The 20,392-nt window shown below is 37.2% G+C and overlaps 1 protein-coding gene across 2 annotated transcripts; it reads left to right on the forward strand.

Moving 5' to 3' along the window:
* Positions 1-149: 149 nt before the first annotated feature.
* On the forward strand, positions 150-20,392 carry UEVLD (UEV and lactate/malate dehyrogenase domains). Of its 2 annotated transcripts, none has more exons than XM_039350783.1 (12): positions 150-293; positions 2,210-2,294; positions 3,192-3,257; positions 5,397-5,560; positions 6,271-6,406; positions 7,486-7,604; positions 12,178-12,283; positions 12,842-13,012; positions 15,423-15,596; positions 17,759-17,837; positions 18,100-18,223; positions 19,092-20,392. In XM_039350783.1, the coding sequence occupies exons 1-12, from the start codon at positions 252-254 to the stop codon at positions 19,254-19,256; spliced, it is 1,431 nt and encodes a 476-aa protein (XP_039206717.1). In that variant the 5' UTR covers positions 150-251; the 3' UTR covers positions 19,257-20,392. The 2 variants fall into 2 exon arrangements, with proteins under 2 accessions (XP_039206717.1, XP_039206718.1); XM_039350784.1 differs by having other exon boundaries at positions 217-350.

Genomic DNA, 20,392 nt, shown 5'->3' on the forward strand with positions numbered 1-20,392 from the left:
GCCAGCTGAGCCACAGCCTGACTTTTCGGCATTCCCAGAAGAAGATCTGCGCGCAGCTGCTTCTCCTACCTGAGCAGCGCGAAGACGCGCCCCTCTAGCCCTGCCCTGTCCTGCCAAATTGCTCGACTGCTTGGACCCTGCCGCTTGCCGTCTTCTCTCTCTCCCTCTCCCTTCCTCTCTCTGCCTCTCTCTTTGGCTGAGAGTAACAGGAAGCGCTGCCGGCGCCTCCGAACCTACTGGCGGGGCGAGCCATGGAGTTCTCGGAGGAGAAGTTGCGGAAGTGGCTGAGCAAGGCAAGCGGCGAGACTGGGCGGAGGAGTTTTAGTAGCGCGAGCCAGTGGAAGCTCTAGGTTCGGCGCCCCCAATTTTGGAACGCCTTCCCTGGCTTGAAGGGAGAGGGAGCGACTACCTGAATCCACGATTAAATCAATGTTTTTCAAACTTGGCAGCTTTAAGAGGTGTGGACTTCAACTCCCAGAATTCCTCAGCTAACATGGCTGGTTGGGGGAATTTTGGGATTTGAAGTCCACACCTTGTAAAGTTGCCCAGTTTGAAAAACATTGCATTCGATCGGGCTTCCCTTGCCCTCTCCCGCTTGATCGATTTCTTCCCGTTTGTTGGCGCATAAGCTATTGGATCTGATCTTCCCTGGTCAGCCACTGTAAATGGTGCATGCTTTTGCGCGGTTTCCTCAACCCTGCAGCATTAGGGAGTTTTTTTTTCCCCCTTTCGGCTTCAAACCTTGGCTATTTCCTCCTTAATAATTTATACCATCGAATCCTATCACTTTTCTTTGGTTCTGGGAATAAAAAGCGTACATTCATCATTATTATGCTAGGACAGGCATGTTTGATGTACTATCTCTTTTCTATTAAGCTGATCTCCTGATGGACCCAGGAATTAATTAGTAATTATTGAGAAAATAGCCTGTAATTCTATTGAATAAATCACAAAGGGGTGGGTACGTAATTCATTATTCATGCTGTTCTTCATAGTCCCCAAATCATAGTATGAACATATCACAGAAACAGCCTTTTTCTGCTCTGTTCTCATGGAGGTTATCTTTCTCTTAATCCCAGCTGGAGCTAAAATACCTAAAGTCCCTAGCTGTTTCTTTTTTAAAAAAATAGACCATTTGCTCTTAGAACTCCTTCCAAGATGGATCAGGAACATTGCTTGAGCATTATTATCTTCCACTTCATCCTGTGCCCTTTCTCCATGCCCGTGCACTCTTTGTTTTGATACTGTGTAGGAGAATAGCCTCTATTCACAAATACTGACTGAAGCATTGAGCTGAGTGTAAGGGCATGTCATTGCACATTCACAAGCTCTAAGAGGCAACTGGCCAAATGATGACTAAATTCACTGTTATAAGCCCCAACTTCATTTACCTGACTCTCCCCATCTTGTGTTAAGGAGAATGAATGGTGGTTGATCCCCTACTTGCAAGAGGGAGGGGAAACAAATCTGTGGGAATCCACCAATCCTTTCCCTTAATTTGGCCTACAGCATGTAAAGATAATACTCTTCACCAGCTTTGTTACTATTGCTGAGTAAGAATAGAGAACAGGACAGTTTATGCTGACATACTGTTCTGCCAGCTCAGAGACTGGTGGATTGGATAGCATTGTAAGTCTAGCCCAGACCATAAACACTCCTTTATGGTTTAGGATAATGTTTCTTATATAATACAAACTTTGCTATGAAAGTGTATCTTCTACTGCTTACTGCTGCTTGTGATGTCTACAGTCAGAGCATGATTTGGTCTGCTCATAATGTTGAAGCAAACATGCCACAGGGCTGTTCCTGAATGTCGTCATAAGAGTCTCACACAAAATAAGCTCCTGCAAGAACTAGCTACAGCATTGACTTTCTCCCTATCTCAATGTGGTCAAGTGTATTGTGACACCCCCCCCCCCATCTCACCTGGAGTCTCCCAATCCACTTAAGTCTGCAATCCTCCTAAATTCTGTTAAAATGTTTTAATCACACAGATTAATGTTTTAATCACACAGATCCTGATTTTATTATCAAATCACCCTTTCATGTCCTCTTTCCCACATTCCCTGGAAATTTTGCTCAATGGAGAATTCCACATATGTGTGTTCACGGTCTTGTGCAATCTGAGTTGCTGTTTAATCATTTTTCTTTCACATGGCTCTGTAGTTCATGTTTAAGATGACTGAAATTGTCTTTCTTATGTCTCCAGTATAAATTCCGAGATCTTACAATAGAAGAACTGAAGCACATAAATGAGTTGTGTCCCAACATCAGGTTCACAATGAGCACCTACAGTAAGAATTCATGTCTAGGGATAGATACATTAACTTGCATTTTTCAAAAATTGGGGGAATCTTATAAATCAAGTGAATAAATAAAAAGTGAAATAAATGCTGAATATTAATATACTATAGGTGGCTATTATTTAACCATTTATGTTCTGCATAAATAATATAATAGTATAACATGCATATTAATAGTATGTATTAGGATTTACACCCATTGTTTCCTTTGAATTATTTGGGCAGTATGCATGGGATTGCAATCTTACTGTATAATTTTCTTAATTTTTCAGCAGTTAATTGATCACTTTTATTATTATAACTTTTACAGCAATGGCATGGTAAAGCACATTGTATATTTATATGTTGCTATTTTTTAATATTAGCATTCCTATAATTTTTGACTAGATTTTCTATAGCATTATGTTGCCTTAGGTTTAGAAAATCTATGTTTTGCTGAATTTACTTTTTATGTCCTATTGTGATGCTTTGAAATTCTATGTAATTTCTATTTGTGTGTGTGTGTGTCTGTATAATGCTTTGATTTATTTATATCCCACCTTTATAATTTTTACAAATAACTTAGGGTGGCAAACATATCTAACACACTTTCATCCTCCTGTTTTCCCCACAACAACAATCCTGACAGGTGGGTTGGCCTCAGAGAGAGAGCGACTGATCAAAAATCACCCAGCTGGCTTCCATGGCCAAGGCAGGATTTGAACTCCTGGTTTCCTGCTTTCTAGCCCAGTGCCTTAATACACACAGACACACATTTTAAAAAATTAATAAAATAAATGACTGTTTTAACTAATTTGAAATGTTAGAAACAATACATATCAGTACTAAATTGAGAGAAATTTAAAAGGAAAGATTAAATCCCTGGTGATATAACGTTTTGAATTTCAGCTTTTAAAGATGGATCCCAGAAAGATCTTCTGAACTTTACTAATATTGTTCCAGTAAAATATCAGGGTGAGTTCAAAGAATGTTTCCTTTATATTTCTTGGTATTTGAATATTTCATTCTGAGTAATATATTATGAAATGTATTTGTATACAAAATTTATATGTTGCTTAAATCACAGGCTATAAACAGCTTACCACTAGTACAGGGGTGTCAATCTCAATTTCATTGAGGGCCGCATCAGCATTGCGGTTGCCCTCAGGAGGCCAGGTGGCCTACTGGGTGGGCGTGGATGGAGTGGGCGTGGCCTACTGGGTGGGTGTGGCCAGCTCTACATCGTTCGTGTCGAGGGTGCCTGTGGGGGCCGGGGCAGGAGTGGGACAGATCTGAGGGTCTCTGACAGAAGGGGGTGGGACCAGGGCAAGTGCCAAGCATGGTCCACTGGAGGAGCCTCACTGTTCCTCTCAGGCCATGGGGGGGGGTGTTGGTGGTGTGGGCTGCCCGGAGCCCTGGGCAGCAGAGGTCAAATGCCCAGCCTGGCCCTTGAGCACCCGCGGCACCAAGCCCAGCCCCACTTCCTCAAGGCTGCTGCTCAAGGTTCTCCTGGTTCCTCGTTGTTTCCAGACAGCCTTGAAGAGCTAAGACTGAATGTGTTTCGGCATAGATGGCCACCACAAAGTTGTACACTGGCTCCCAGCTGGCCTGGGCCAGGGACAAGGCAGAGGGGGCTGTTCCCTCATTGTTTCCAGGATGGCTTCGCAGGCCACATGAAACCACTTCATGGGCCGCATCCGGTCCCTGGGCCTTGTGTTTGACATGTCTACACTAATATAATAAGCAGATAATAAAATAAACCAACTTTAGTAGCATAATCTGAAGCAAAGGGTCTGGATCAGTATGGGAAGAAATACTTTGCAACCCCTTCCATCCCAGTCTACTTATTTATGTGGATGGCTCTGATAAAATAAAAAGCAGGAATTTATAGTACAGCAGCCTGAAGTAAGAAACAAAAAGCCACATTGTCTGAGTTAGACAACTCGGCGACAGAATAACTAGACAGTGCTAAGTGACAGAATAAGTAAACCGAATGCTGAAGTTTCTTAGCAAGAAAGTTTATGCTATAATGGTGAAAATTAAGCAGCAGAAAAACAAGAAGAAAATCTGCAGCTGGCTAAGCGTGAAGCTGAAGCTGCAACAGTGGGGGAATAGGGGGAGATAAAACTCCGTGAAGGTCAGGAGGAGATTCAGCAACAGTTAAAATAACAGACTTGGCACAATGCTGTAGAAGCAGGCCTTTGAAGAGGTTTGTGGATGGATGTGGGCCAGAGAAAGTCCATGGATGGAATCTCAAAAAAATAATCCTTGGCTCTAATTAGTGCAGCAGCTATCCCAAAGGTCTAGCAATAGACTTGAGAGGAGATCATAGAGCTAAGAAAGGAAAGAGCTATCAAAAAGGTCTATCAGAGGAGACCTACTGAAGAAGCTACAGTGGTGATGCTCCACCAAAGAAATCCAGCAGTAGAGAGCTGCCAGATGTTATAGAGGCTGACGTTTTCTGGAAGGGGGCAGTGGGTGATAAGAACCTCAAGGGAGATAAGAACCTCAAGGGAGACTACAGTAGGTCCTCTTAGTTAAATAGCCTGAGTAGCCAGCTCAATGACAAACCCTAGTGGTTCACAGAGGAACTACAAGGACCCCCACATCAATCCAGTCTGGAGGGGACAACAGCATACACCCTGCCTCTTAGAATGCAGCCTGTGGAAGGAAGCTTATTCCCACCCCAAATCAAACTACCCTATTCATGGGATCTCCCTGGGCTTGTTATCATCTTAAACTGAATTTACAACAAATAATACCCAGTAATTATCAAGTCGGCAAATCAGTTTTCAGTATCAAAAGTTAAAAAATTAACCCAAGTCCAATAGTAAATACTCACTGGATAACAAATCTACAACTCATATGTAACATGTGCTGTACTGTCTCTCTTCAGAAGAATAGAGTTTTAACTCTATTCCTGGAAAAATCAAAAGAAATTAAGGAGCAGCTTTAACTTGGGGAAGGGGGACGGCAAAACATTTCAAAGGATGGGCACTGATTTTCCATCCATGTCATGAAGGGTTGTGGACTCTTTCGCTCTGCTAGGTGAAAGGAGAAGCATAATATACGTGGAATCTTTGGTAAACACATTTTTATTTTGTATTTTGATAGGTAACACTTATAATATTCCAATTTGCATATGGATTTTGGATTCTTATCCTTTTACTCCACCCATTTGTTTTCTAAACCCTACTGCTAACATGGGAATTTCTGTAGGAAAACATGTAGATGTCCGCGGAAGGATTTACTTGCCCTATCTACAAGCCTGGAGCCATGTAAGAATTAGATAAATGCATGACATAAAGTTATTAAAGTTATTATTAAAATTTATATAAAGGTAATATACCTTACCTTTGTATCTCTTAGCAGCATCTATCATTTTCTACATATAATTATATATATAAATATTTGCTATATAAGATAAAATACAATTTACCTGAATACAAAATAATTATCTTTATGCACTTAGAATGGATGGTAGTATTAGGTTTTCAGGTTCCTTATCAACAAAGTCAAATCAACCAATCTTACTCAGGAGTGGATGAAGATTTTGTCCTCAAAAAATGTCTTTTTTTCTTTTATCCACCCACCCATCCATTCTTTTTTTATTTGATTTTTATTTTACTACCATTTAACCAACTGTCAGCAGGTTACAAATACAACAAAATAAAAATACAGAAATACAGAAAAGGACTAAAACGCATAAAACGTACAATACAAAAGTGGTGTCACAACTCAGATGCCTCTGGAAGAACTTGGTGTCCGGCATCTTCCAAAACGCGAAGAAGGCAGGAGCTGATCTAAAGGTGCCGAAGAAGCTTCTTGGATGAGAAGCAAAACGTCTTCAAAAGAAAAACAAGAAAATCCAAATATCTAAATTTAGTTTAGATATCTAAAGGGCTATCTTAAAATTTTACTAGAAAGTGTTTGTATATGGTATATCTGTTATATAAATAAATTCTAATTTGTCCTGTATCTATTACAGCCACAGTCAGAAATTATAGGGTTGTTAAAGGAAATGAGCATAAAATTTGAAGAGGAACTTCCCTTATATGCATTATCATCTTCTGATGAAGTCAGACAGATGGACCAACTTTCTTATATAACAAAAATTGTTGAAGGTATTCATCTTTCCTGGAAATTTCTTATCTGGAATTCATGTGCATAATTCATAATATCTTGGTAATTTTGTTTTGTAGTTTCCTGGAAGAGTCCAAATCAGTAAGTTATTACATTATAGCAGCAAAGCGTAGGATCTGGATCAGGTGTATTCAACCCATGGCCAAAGGGCTGCACAAGACCCTGGACAGCTAGTAATATTGCCCTAAAAGATCATAACTATTAATATTATGTGATTTTAGTGATAGTTATGCATATCCTAACTATATTTATATGCAGCCCCAAACCATTCTTTTTCACTCAAGGCAGCCCAGGTAAGCCAAAAGGTTGGACATGCCAGATCTAGAACAAATTTGGCGCAGTGGAAAGCCTTTCTTTTATTACACTTTGGTCCTTTTAGTGTGAACTGGAAATAGTTAATCAAGGAATCCAAGGAATTTGAGTTACTACTGGTATATTTATTAGAAGGAAATTTTAAGATACACAAGAATTCCAGCAAATACTTTCAAATGATATACCTATGTATAGGCAATTTTGTAGATCAAAATTCATCAATGCCATATAGTTTCTGAAAAATTAAAGACACGTTAGTTTCCTTTCTTAAATCTGCTGTGCCTAGGACCAAGCTATAAGTGTATTTTTGAATTTGGTATTGCTTGTATCGACCAAATGTTTGTGTAACGAACAGTTGGAGTGGAATAATAGCCTTTGCCAAATTGGAAACATACAGAGGGAAGTCTTTGCCCTTTCCTCAGCTTGGATTGGAATCAGATCTTGTGTGGGAACAAATCTTCCATTAGTTCCAACAACAATATTTCTATTTTTGGCTAGAAAAAAAAATCACGTTGCAATCCTTTGCGTGTTATCTGGGGGAATAAGGTAAATAGAACACAGCAAACATACCTTTAAGTACTGTAAACATCCATGCGTAGGATTTGTTTGGATAACTTTTTTTTTATTTTTCAAATACCATAATTAAAGTTAAGCTGATCAAGGAATTTTTAAAAATTATTTTCATGGAGCATCAGCATTTATGACGATGCATATTTGTTTATATAAATAACGTGCTTTTTTTTTTTAGGTGAAAACAATGGAAAGTCAAAGGGAGAAGGAAAGAAAAATGATGGAGATTTACGCAAAGTTACAATAGTTGGGGCTGGAGATCTGGGCCTTGCTTGTATTTTGGCTATTTCAGCAAAGGTATGCACTTTATACAGAGTTACTGCTATGCTCGTTTCTTTTATAAATTTTTATTGTAATAAAATAATTGGGGGAGGGGAATACTTGGGATCATATTCACAGAACACGTTCTCCATAAAAATCTTCTAAATTATGGCTGGTGGTAATTACTTTATTAGAGATGGATAGTGGATTCCTAGGTATGTTTATTAAGAAAGCATTATTTTCTCACTGCAGAATGTTTTTGTAGGATAAATTGTTGCATTAGGTACCAGGGTTCAATGGAAAGTAATACTGCCAATGTTATAGGTCACCAACAGATGGCAGTACAGATATGCTAGAAGTTTTGACATGTTCTTTAGCATCTGTTCCACTTTAGTTTATGGGATGTCACTGTGAGAAAAGATTGTGTTTCTATAGTTCATGAAAGTGCTTGTCAGTGTGCTTTAAGCAATCATAATTTAATGTTTGACTACCAAAAGAGTCCCTCTAGTTTAAATTTACTGTTGAATACAAGTTGTTCATAATGATGATTGCATTGACATGAGTACTGTATATGTCTGGGCCACAAAATGTAAACATGGTGAATGGGAAGAGCTGATTTGTGTGATCATGTGAATAACAGTAACCATTAAATTTCAAATGAGAAAGGTTGATGAATTGATTAAGGACAATTAGAGAATTACACAAAAGGAAATTGCTGTCATGCTTGGCATTTCCCAGGAATGTGTGGGTCACATTATTAATGTTTTTCAATACCAGAGCTTTGTGCAATTTACTGTAGGTTCCTTATTTACTGATGAAAGCTTCAAAGGTTGAAATTTGCCAGTAATCATGTTAAGCTATGAGAACAGAAGTGAGAAATTTCTTCATGGCATTATCAAAGGGAAGAAAACATGAGCTCATTGTTATGATCCTGAAACAAAGTGTCTGTTATAACCCTGGTGGTCAAGGCAAGGCAGGCCTCTAGAGCAGGGCTTTTCAACCTTTTTACTGATTGTACCACTTTTAGGATACGGCAATATTCGAGTACCACCTAGCAAGGTGTAAAAAACTTGATGACCCCCCCCCCAAAAAAACCTGTTCAAAGTTGCAATTGCACTGAAATGACTTATGACCATTTTCACACTTATGACCATTGCAGTGTGCCCAGGGTCATGTGATTTATATTTGAATGCTTGGCAACTGATTCATATTTATAATGGTCACAGTGTTCCAGGGTCATGTGATCCCCCTCTGCAACCTTTTGACAAGCAATGGCAGAGCTGCTGGTAGCCAAGTGCTAAGACGGGACTTCCTTTCCTCCCTTCCCTTCCCTCCCTTTTTCTCATTCCCATCTCCTTCTGAAGGAAGAATTTGAATCCCCACCATATTTTCCCTCTTCCATATATTGATCAAACAAGGAAAGGTCTCCAGAGACAGAAAAGACAAGCTGCTGAGTGAACTAGCTTAAAAAGGCACCTTCCCCTTTAAGAATTAGCTACTGGCTAGAAAGGAAGGTAAGGACTGCAGCCGGCACTTAAGGAAGAAAAAAAAATGTAAGTACTCCCCAAATGGGTCCATTCATAAGTATAGGAATGCTACAGGAAAAATCCATTCAGGAGAAAAATAGTTCAAAATCCCTTGCGGCAAAACTTATAGCTAACAACAGCAGAGCAATAGAAGCTAACACGAGACATCAGCCATCAGTCAAATAGAAATTGCCAAACACTCCTTAAAAACACAAAGCCCACATTGCACAAATCCCAGAACTTCAAATTCACAAAAGCACATAAGAATCCTTCCACTCTCCATCTCCCTCCCTCGTGCCTCACCTCCAGCCATTGCTGCCTTTTTTCATTCTTCTTGGAGGGTGACCCCTCCCCCGCTGCATTTCTTGCCTGTTTGCTGCTGCCAGCACAGGTGGCTGCCACAGCAGTTATAAATCAGCTCATAGCCAGCCTGCTTGATCTCCTCTCCTCTCCCCCCACCCTCCTCCTCCTCCTCCTCCTTCTTTCCCTTCGGTGCAGCTGACTCTGCCTCCTCCCAAGGCTTTTTTTATCTCTTCCTCTCCTGCCCAAACTGCCTCCTTTTATAGCCTCTCCTGTGTCCGCCACCCTCCTCCTTTCTCATGGGGGATGGTGAGCCAGAAGTGAGCCTGGGGCCTTTGCAGCTCCAGAGGACTCTCCCACTGTAAGTCCTTGCCTGTGCTGGCTCTTTCCCTCCCCCACTACACTTGGCTAGGCAGGGCTGCATACCACCTGCCACTCATTAATGTACCACAAGTAGTACGTGTACCACCGGTTGAAAAGCCCTGCTCTAGAGAGTCTTTTATTTATCTCAACAAATGGTCCAGCAAATGGCCCTCCAATGACTGGTAAGCCTCCACCTCCACACTATCATGAAGGCACCACCCTCAGTCCCCCAGCATCACCTCAGCCCCTGGCCTCTCCAAACATGTGAAGGAAGGCGTGCCATTCCTGTTGGATGGTCCCAGTTCCAACTCCTCCTCCTCCAACCCGGGCTCCAATGGGGTCATGACAGTGTCAATCCATGGACTATCATCACAAAGATTCATCCGTGAGGGGAAAAACATTCAAAACCCAAGTTTTGGTATGAAACTCGTGATTACAGTCTTTTGGTATTATTCACATGGATTTCTGTGAACCTGTCACCATTATTATTGTTGCAACACTCCAGACTTTGAAACAACAGTTAAGTGGAGTTCAGAAGCTCAAGAAAGGAAGTTTTTTGCAACATGACAACTCTAGGCCTCACACCTCACTAGTCACTAAAGAGGCAATTGCAAAGGTAATTCTCACTCTCATACACAATCTGACATGCAGTCCGAACTTGGTGCCATGCAACTTCACCTTTTCCCAAAATTGAAGAAATGCTTTTATGGACATGTGTTTGATTCAAATGGAAAGAATTGTCAGGATCTAGTTGAACGAAGTTCTTTTGTGACAGCTTCAAGAAACATGTCCAGAAGTGTGTAATGAATAGGTGATAATGTGGACAAGTAGGTACAGGTGACAAAAGATTCATTTTGAGTTTATTTTTATGTTCCTTGTATTAAAATATCTATTTAAACTAAAGTTATGAAAGTAGAGGCATTACCTTTAATTCAACTATCTTATCTTCAAAGTATCATTGATATTGAGGTTTATTTATTTAAAATAGAAATTAGACATGAGGCATTTCATTAGTAGTAGAACAGAGGTCTCCAACCTTTCTGGGCTCATGGCCCGGAGGGAAGGGAAGCAGCTTTGCAAATTGGCAAGTGCACGTGTGCGCACGCAAACAGGGCCACACGGCACTAGTGGCCCCGTTCGCGCATGCGTGTATGCTCTAGCACCATGTGCATGTGCGAACGGCTAGGCACACCCTCCCCCATGGTGGCTAGCGGCCCCATTCACGCATGCGCAAATGGGCCACGCACACCCCTGGTGCTAGCCGCCCTGTTTGCGCATGTGCAAACAGGCCATGGACAACCACCTGGCACTAGCGGCCCCATTCACGCTGTGGGCACTAGCGTGAGTGGGGGGGGGAGTGCACGCGGGCACACTCTGGCCAGTCATTCTCATGGCCCGCTGGTCAAGAAGCTGCGGCCTGGTAGTGGGCCACAGCGCATAGATTGGGGACCCCTGTAGTAGAAGACTTGAGAGCTATTAAATAGATTGGCTTGGCTGAAAAGATGGCCTCATTCTTCAATGCAGTTTTTTACTTATAATTCTTTAAAAAATATTGAAAATGGAGGAATTTTAAAAACAGATTGTGATGCATCTTACTGGTCTATGGAAGAAAAAGCTTAACATTTCTGTAGTATGAATGTGTGATTAATATATCACAATTCTAGCATGTTCAAGAAAGGAAGGATTATTGCAAGGAAATCAGTATTACAGTAAGTAGATACGTATTGATGTTTGATTGGTTATATGCCTTCCAAAACAGGATAGTTTATTTTATTTGGCTTTTGTTTGACATCCCAGTCACATATACACAAGGGGAATGAAATATTTGATCTATGGAATATCTAATTATTTTAAGTAAGTTTGCATAGGAAACTAACTGATCTTCTCTAAACTTGCTGTTATATAAACATTTTGATGCCTCAAGTACGTTTCTTAGTAGTAAAAAATAAGTAGAATTCAGGCAAATAGGCCTATCCTGAACTATACGTGGTCTGTTTTAATCTTCTTCAAACAAATGTTCGTACAAAAGAAAAAGACTGATGGTTTAATGATACTATCATTAATTTATATACAAATAAATAATATTTAAAAGGATAAGATGTCATCATGTTCTTGATCCAATTTTTAAATACATGGTTTTATTGCCAATGCTTAAAAGGTGCTTTTACTGCAGACATTTTTTTCATCTAATCTCAGAATAAAATACTTCTGAACTCAGTATAATTTTCGATTAGATGCATTAGGATTTCATTTTTACTTTCTTTTTAGTTTTAGTTAGACATTGATATTTTAAAAAATAGCTGCTGGACTTTGTGAACTGTTGTTCTTGTTGGATTGAATCCCACAGAATTCTTCTCAGAAGACAATTCCTATTTGCTTTGATAAAGAATATTTTCTTTCTTTCTTTTGAATCAATTTAGGATGTTGCTGACAAGGTGGTTGTTTTGGACTGCTCAGAAGCTACAATGAAAGGAGGAACAATGGACCTAGAAATCTTTAACTTGCCAAAGGTGGAAATTAGTCGAGGTAGTGTTACAGTATATAGTGTCCTCTAGCAATATTGCAAACTGAAGTGTGCACCTGCTTGGCAGAGTGCTAACATTTTTGGAAGCTTCTTTCACATCAGTGCTTCGGTCTTGCGCATAGATTGTACTGTGTGGATAATCCTACATACATGTAAAATGGTTAATGTACTTATCCCAGAGCTCAGCAAATACAGACAAAGCATATTCAGTTAATTACATATATGAAATATTAATGTGTGCTATATTCTTCCTGAGATTTCTATCTGCAATCCGAAAAGGGCAGAATGTAGCCAGGGTTATGTATAAAGAGACATTACTACATAATAAACTGAATTCTCTATGGCTTTTTGCCATTAGTTCAACTTCAGTAGTATTAGTAAAAAATTCCTCTATTTACTATATAAGCGGGAAGTGGCTGGAAGTGATATGTTTGCCTATTTATCTCAAGTCAGGGAAATGGGCCATGTATTATCATCGATTTATTTTTTTTTTTAAAAAATGTCATACTTGAAAATAAGATATATTCAAAAATGGGTGGCAATTCTTTGTATTTCTGTAGATTTTTCTATGTCAGCGGACTCAAAATTGGTGGTGCTTACAGTTAATTCTTTAGGCAATGCTCAATCCTACCTGGAGGTTGTACAGAGCAATGTGGAATTGTTCAGAGGCCTTATTCCATCAATAGCTCATTATAGTCAACACAGTGTACTGCTTGTTGCTTCTCAACCAGGTACTGTATGGCAAAGGTTAATATAATTTTATGAGGTTTCAATCACAAGATATGATTTACAATTGATATTAATTTTTTGACATCTTAATGAGGATTAGGAGATATGTTATTTTGTCATAATTCTCAGCCATAAAATAACTGTATCAAGCATTAGGTCATTTTTTAAAAAAAAAAAATCTGCTGGTTATTTTATTTTGTTCTACATAATGAACTGGTTATTGCGGATTTCCTTTTAGGCAATTTAAAAACTTTGATGGGTTTTTCTCATTCCAAATATTGTATAAAGGCTGTGTGATTTGTTGCATGATTCAACTCCATTGCTTATCTCCAAACAGCAAGGTAGTAACAGGATTACAAATCTTTTAAAATAACAAAACACCAACAAACACAAGCAGGGAAATAAAGAACAGAGCCATGGCATTTGTTGTTATTGTTAATTGCGAAGTCATGTCCGACCCATCGCGACCCCATGGACAAAGCCATGGCATACTGCTTACAAAAAAAAAAATCAGCCTAATTTGTTAACACCTTAACTGATTGGTATTATCATTCTTTCTGTTATGTTCATATACCAAAAGTGAACACTGACTATCCAAGACTGTAAAGGTGGGGTTGTGCTATTTTTCTAACATTGAAGAGTAATATTTTTGCTGCTTTCCATGCTTGATGAATCCATAAATCCATATTACTTGTAGTCAGTGCTTTTTTTGTAAAAAAAAAAAAAAAGGTGCTGGAACTCACACATGTCATACAACCTGCCTTGCCTACCCTACAAGGTTCCATCCAAAAAAGGTGCCGGAACTCCGTTCTGGGCGTTCTGTGAGAAAAAAAGCCCTGCTTGTAGTCAGTCATCAATTTCGGTTTTGGTACTTGCAGTTTAGTACATGCAGTTCAATTCACATATTTAAATCATGTTGATCTTTCTAATATTATATTAAAAACCTAAGGGTATTAAGCCAAAATAAAACTATAATAGGATAAGCCCATATCTCATCACTAAATGTTTTTTTTTTTACCATTTTTGTACTTACAGCCAGTCTTTTCAAATATTTTCTGGGTGTTTAATATTGTAAAGATGGAACTTTTTTCAGTTTGCCTCATATTAAGAAACATAATATTTTTTGAGACTGCCTAATTTATTCGAAGGGCTCACTGAAATCAGGGGGTGGCACCAATTCTGATTTGAAGGAAGGCATCAGCAGAATAGGGAAGGAATTTATTTATTTTTTTGATGTTGAATGGAATTTTGGCAACCGTAAAAATTTATTTACATAATTATGTAAATTCTGGAAAGAATAATTTAAAAATGCAATACTATAGGAACAGATCTTGCTATCTGGAACCTAACTAGGACCAATTACCATGAGCTCTATTCATGTCATCCATAGAAGGAAGTATATAGATATATAGAGTGTTGGTGTGCATACAAAAGGAGCAGGGCTTTAATTGCATCGTTGTAACGAAACATACTGACTTTTTGACTCCCTATGGATGTTGTTGGCTCTGCTAAGCATATATTGTTGTGCTTGCTTTTGTCTGTGTGTGCAGACGTTTGGGTCAATGTTGACTCTCTGTGACTGCGTGCATATGATCCTACAGTTTCTTGGCAAGATTTTGGAAGAGGTTTTACGTTGCTTTTTTTTGCTTGCTATTGTAGAGGAATATAATTAAAAATGACTTCTCCCCCCCAAATAACAAAAGCAATGGACAAAACGTATAATTGCTGTTTTCCAAATTATATGAGATAACATCTAATAGTTGACATAAGGACTGCATTAGCTTCTCAGAGGTCTCCCAGGAGACTCTCTCCAGTTCTAAGTTCAATAGAAGACTCCAATCTGTAGCTCAGGGTGGAGTCCTTAGCTGTTCTCTGAGCTTGGTTGCTTGTTTGCAGACATTTCATTACTTGTCTAGGTACTATCATCAGCGCTGGGGAGAGACTGTTTGCTCCCTGTTTAGTTCGCAGAGTCTCTCTCTCTGTGTTTTAAAGGAGAATGGGTGAAGATAAACCTCAATAGTTTGTGTTATCCAGAGTCTGATAAATAATACTAAACTTAGCCCTTTCACATCTAATCTTTATTGTGATTAAAGCTTTCATTATGCAGGAAACCCTGACCTTTTATTAATATCCTGCAGCTGTTCACAGAGAAATAGTAAAACTTCTAATTCCTCAGCAATCATATAAATGAATAGATGTATGTGCTTACTGTATGGCAACCCATTCCACTTCCCTCTAATCCCAAACAGTTGCCCAAACAACAGTGTAGTTTTTCTTCAGCTTAAAAATGGAATTGAAATACAAAAGTTATTAAAGATCAGTAATATTTACAGGACACTTTATGCCATTATTTTATATTGATTTAAAATATAATTGTCCCATTTTCTTAATATGTTTTTAACACAAGTACAGTAGAAATAATGACCTATGTGTCGTGGAAGCTGAGTGGATTTCCTAAAAGCAGAGTTATTGGAATTGGTTGCAATTTGGATTCAGCAAGATTCCAATATGTTGTTACAAATCTGTTGAAAGCCCAAAGCAAAAGTAAAGAAAATTGGATTATTGGTGAACAAGGAGAAAACAAAGGTAAAATTGTGAACTACTGTATGACTTAGGAATCTACTTTTTAGATTTTTTTTCCTTTTTGAATTAGAACATAAATGAGCTCTTTTATATTTGTTTGAGGAAACACTGAAATTTATGCTGAAGGTACAATTTTAAAAATGGAAAATGTTTTTTTTTGTAATATATTTTATTAATTTTTTAACAAGCATAAGTCACTCAATAATTGGCAAACAGTGTGTTGTCTGGGTTACATTTGTAAAGACACTCCTTAACAATTGATTTCTATAATCTGTATTCCATATATTAATTTTAGTTGATTTCCTCTTTCCCCAAAACATCCTTTTTTTTTTTGCAAACATTGAATTAATACAATTTTTATTGTTTTAGTAAATGACAATTAGGTATATACTTTTTCCAATATTCCTAAAAAATAATCATCATATTAGTATATTTATTTTCTTTTCAGTCATTTGGATTGCCTTATTATCAATCCTGTTACAATCCTTATTTTAGTTTATTTCTCCCACCAAGTTTTAAATATTCTTACTGGTAAGGGTTTTCTCAGTGATTAGGTACATTTACATTGACAGATTTAATTCTATTTTTTCCATATAAGCCATCTCACATTTTTACATTTCTTAAGTAATAGATAAAAGAGTAAAAAGAGAGGGGAGAAAAAGAAAAACGAAAAAGAAATAAAAAATAAAAAAGAAGAGAAGAAAACAGAAGCAACAAAACATAAGAAATAACATACTACTGGGAATATATATCCCTCCTAGATTAATATGTATTTATTTTCTCAAATTTCTTATTCTTTTTAATCATAGTTAAGAATACATTTAATCTTTAGACATTCCATTTAATAGATCTAGTCATCTAATCCCTTAACTCTGATTCAAAGCATTTTTATATACTTTTCTTAAATTCAATCACATTTAAGTATCTAAAACATTTCATCCCTCTTAGAGTGGTATATTCCAAAATTTTTCTATTTCTTTAACCATGTTTCTTTTTTAAGTATTCTCTCTGATATGTCCTGTCATCTATTTTCTTAGTTTCCATCTTAATCTTTTTTCTTTGCCCAGAATCTTTCTTAATCAATGTACTTTGCTGAATCAAAAGGGTTTCCCATATGATCATAGTGTTGCTGTAGATGTAGAGAGTAAATCAATGTCTCTGTCATGGGCATTTGCCCACCTCTTTTTATTAGGAATCTTTTTCCTTTCTTTTCTCTCCACTTCTTCTGTCACTTTTTGTCTCTTTATCCAATCCTTTCTCTTATCTTCAAATTTACTTTGTGGTGTTGAAATTTAAGTTGTCTTTTTCTTCCACTTGGATTAAATCATACTCTTTTATTTCATGGAAATAAAGATGGACTTCCATGAAATAAAAATGGAAAATGTTAAAGTAGTCCTTGTTTAGTTATCACAATTGGGACTAGCAATGTGGTCATTAAACAAAGCCATCACTAAGTGGGAATTCATCTGTGCTTTCATTTTCTTCACTTCTTCACCCTTTGGAATGCTCACCCTGGTGCTGGAATAATTAGCAAGGAGGACTTAATGTTTATATTTACCTTCATTGGAAAGGAAGAGAATACAAGAGAGTAAACAGACACAGCACTTTTTAAACAATCTCTCTTGTGCCTGATCCATTTTTTCTCTCCTTCCTTCACAGAGTAAAGAGATTGGAGAGGAGGAGATTACAAGAGAGTAAAAGGCATGCAATGGAAAATACACTGGATGTTTGCCAGCGCATTCCTTTTGATGTGTATTCTCTTGCTTACTCTCTTATGATTCTTCCTTAATCTTTCTGCTCCTCAAGGGGGGAAAAGATAAACAATGGGTCAGGCACAAAATGGCATATTCTGATTATAATGGTGATCACATGACTGAGGGACACTGCAAAAATTGTAAATACAGGATTGCAGTTATTTTTTCATCACCATTATAACTTCAAATGGTTGCTGCAAATGGGCAAGGCAATTGGTAAGCGAAGTCTATGAGTAAAACATTTGCCAATTTCTGCTTTAATTAATAGCTAATAGGAGAAATTAGAGGGAGTATTGTATCTCTATTAGCATGACATGATGGACTACAAAGTACGTAGGTTAAAAACAAAGTCATGTTATCTAACTATCCAAATGTTTGAAAAAGAAAATTAATTACAATTGTCTTATACAGTGGCAGCATGGAGTTCTAATTCAGTGATAAATCATCCTGGTGATAAGTTAACAAATGATCAACAGATATTGACTAACAGGTAAAACATCTATCCCTCTACCTATTTAGTAGCAAATGACACTTACTTTAATGAGATTTCTATATAAGTTGGTATAGAATTTTAGCTTAAATATGAATGTTCACTTGTATCTGAGTAGCAAATCTATATTATTTAACTATAATTTAACATTTGTACTTGAGCATAACAACAGTTTTGGTGAAAATATGTGGTTATTAAAAAGAATATATTGCTTGCTAGAAAAGTCTTTTTAACTCTTAAATGTATTTTTTTATATATCTAGAGCCATGGAAATTCTGAAAGGAAAAGGCCAAAGGTCTTGGTCTGTTGGTCTGTCAGTAGCTGATCTGACTGACACTATATTGAATGATAAAAGGAAAATACATTCTGTATCAACCACAGTCAAGGTAAGCAGGAAACTGATTTTATTTTGAAGTAGACTGAATATTAGTCTATAGATGATAAAAACCATAAGAAGAATGGAGAACAGATTATGAATCTACAGGTCCCCTTGCTTTTGGCTGGAGGATACCTGGTTAACCATTTTTTTTTTTTTTTGTCCTACCTCTCCTATAGCAGAGGCCAGCTGATTTTGGGTTTCTCTGATCCAATGTGGAAATATTGTTTTCAACTTTCACCTGACAGAATATTTGCTATTTTCATGGTTTGTGTTGCTACAGCGGCCATCATGGCAGCACCAGGAATTAGTCCAGCACCTTTTCATTCCAGGCGTCAAAGCTCCTCTTTGTTGGTTGCTGTCAGCTTCCTTCTACAGCTATATTTTTACTTTTTTAAAATACTTAATAAAGTTGAAAATACAGTTCTATCACTTTTAACAGAATAAATTATATTTCTCAGCAATAAAGGTCAGACACTAACATGATCAGTCTTTTTGCTGGCTTACTTCAGTCATACCTTTTGATAACTAATATGGTTTAAAAAACCAATGTGATTTAAAGCAGAAAATGTTCATTTTTGTTTTTTGTGGTTTGTATGCTGTGAAGCACTTGAAATACTGTAACTCCAGATGATCACTAAGTAGGAGCAAAGAATTAGTTTCTCTACCTCTTTGTTGTCATCTAGTGTCAATCTGGGATTTTACAGCTCAGATAAAAACACATCTAAATTGTGCAATTACTTGCAAACTGATTTAATCTTACAAGTATACATGACTGGCATATGTAGAATTCAAGCCCGAAATGCCTTAAATTTTAAATACCTTTGGTAAAATCCAGATACATATAAAAATATTATGTCCATGTTTTTTTTTTCTAGGGGTCTTATAATATAAACAGTGAAGTATTTTTAAGTATGCCTTGTGTACTTGGAATCAGTGGTGTAATTGAAATGATGAAGCCTGTGGAAGAAGATAACGTAGTTGAAAAACTTCAAACCAGTGCTGCATCTCTCAATGACTTTCAACAGCAACTGAAGCTCTGACTACCAGGGAACCATAGATTTTTGTTTTTAAAATATTTGAGATTTGCAGAAAAAGTATTACCGACCAACTGGGTCCAACATCAATTTCTCACAGTGTGGAAACTTCAGTGAATATTATTATATGGTAACTAAAGATAGATAAAAACAATTAGGTTAAGGAAGGTATTACTTCCTTGGCCATGGCGTTACTTGTAATCATGAACTAGAGTACTGTACTTCTTTGCCTTTTCCTCATCATGTTGTGCCCTTCAATAGTACTATTCAAATGTTCTCTAAAGCAAATTTTTATTTTAATCAGAGGTGTTAGGCAGTCAGAGGTAATATAGATTGTTATTTCCCATACACTATTAATTGTATTCAGATAATATACAATTCTTAGAAAGAAGCAGCAGCATAGTTTTGTCTAAAATCAATGTTCACTATTCAACTGATACGTATGGTTTTTTTAAACATTTACACTGCCAAATCAGTCATCTGAAGTTGACATTATATTGCACAAATATTACTTTAGGGTCCATATGTCTAAATAGAGTTTTCAAAGTGTTCACTATTCAACTGATATTTTATGTTTTTTTAAAACATTTACACTACCAAATCAATCATCTGAAGTTGACATTATATTGCACAAATATTACTTTAGGCACAATATGTCTAAACAGAGTTTTCAAAGTGTTCTGTATAGATTCTAAGGTTTTATGGGAAAGTCTTGGATGAAGGCTGTTAAAAATATTAGCATATTACATTGCTGCACTATTGACTACCAAGATGCAGAAGGAAAACAGGATTCTCTCTGTTTTAGGCATAGGATGTACTTTGTTTATTGTGCTTTATCACATCCTAAAATTAAGGAGGTCCTACCAAAGTATTGTTTCTCTTGATTAATGCTTCTGGAAAACAACATATACATGCACTATTATGCAGTAGTTAAGTTTTAATGTATTTGGCTGCTCAGTTCTAATATTGCACTAAGCTTTTAGCAGTACAAAAAGATTTGCTACGCTAAATTTAATAAAATACTATTGTGTGATTATGTATGCCTATAATGATTTTTACCATTTTTGCTTATTTTTCTAAAAATTACAATATGGAAAAAACTTGTGAATGAGATATTAATAAAGCTAATGGTATCTGATGTA

Source organism: Crotalus tigris, unplaced genomic scaffold (genome assembly GCF_016545835.1).
Source record: "Crotalus tigris isolate CLP2741 ecotype Arizona unplaced genomic scaffold, ASM1654583v1 scf7180000018354.2857554, whole genome shotgun sequence".
Taxonomy (NCBI): Eukaryota; Metazoa; Chordata; class Lepidosauria; order Squamata; family Viperidae; genus Crotalus; species Crotalus tigris.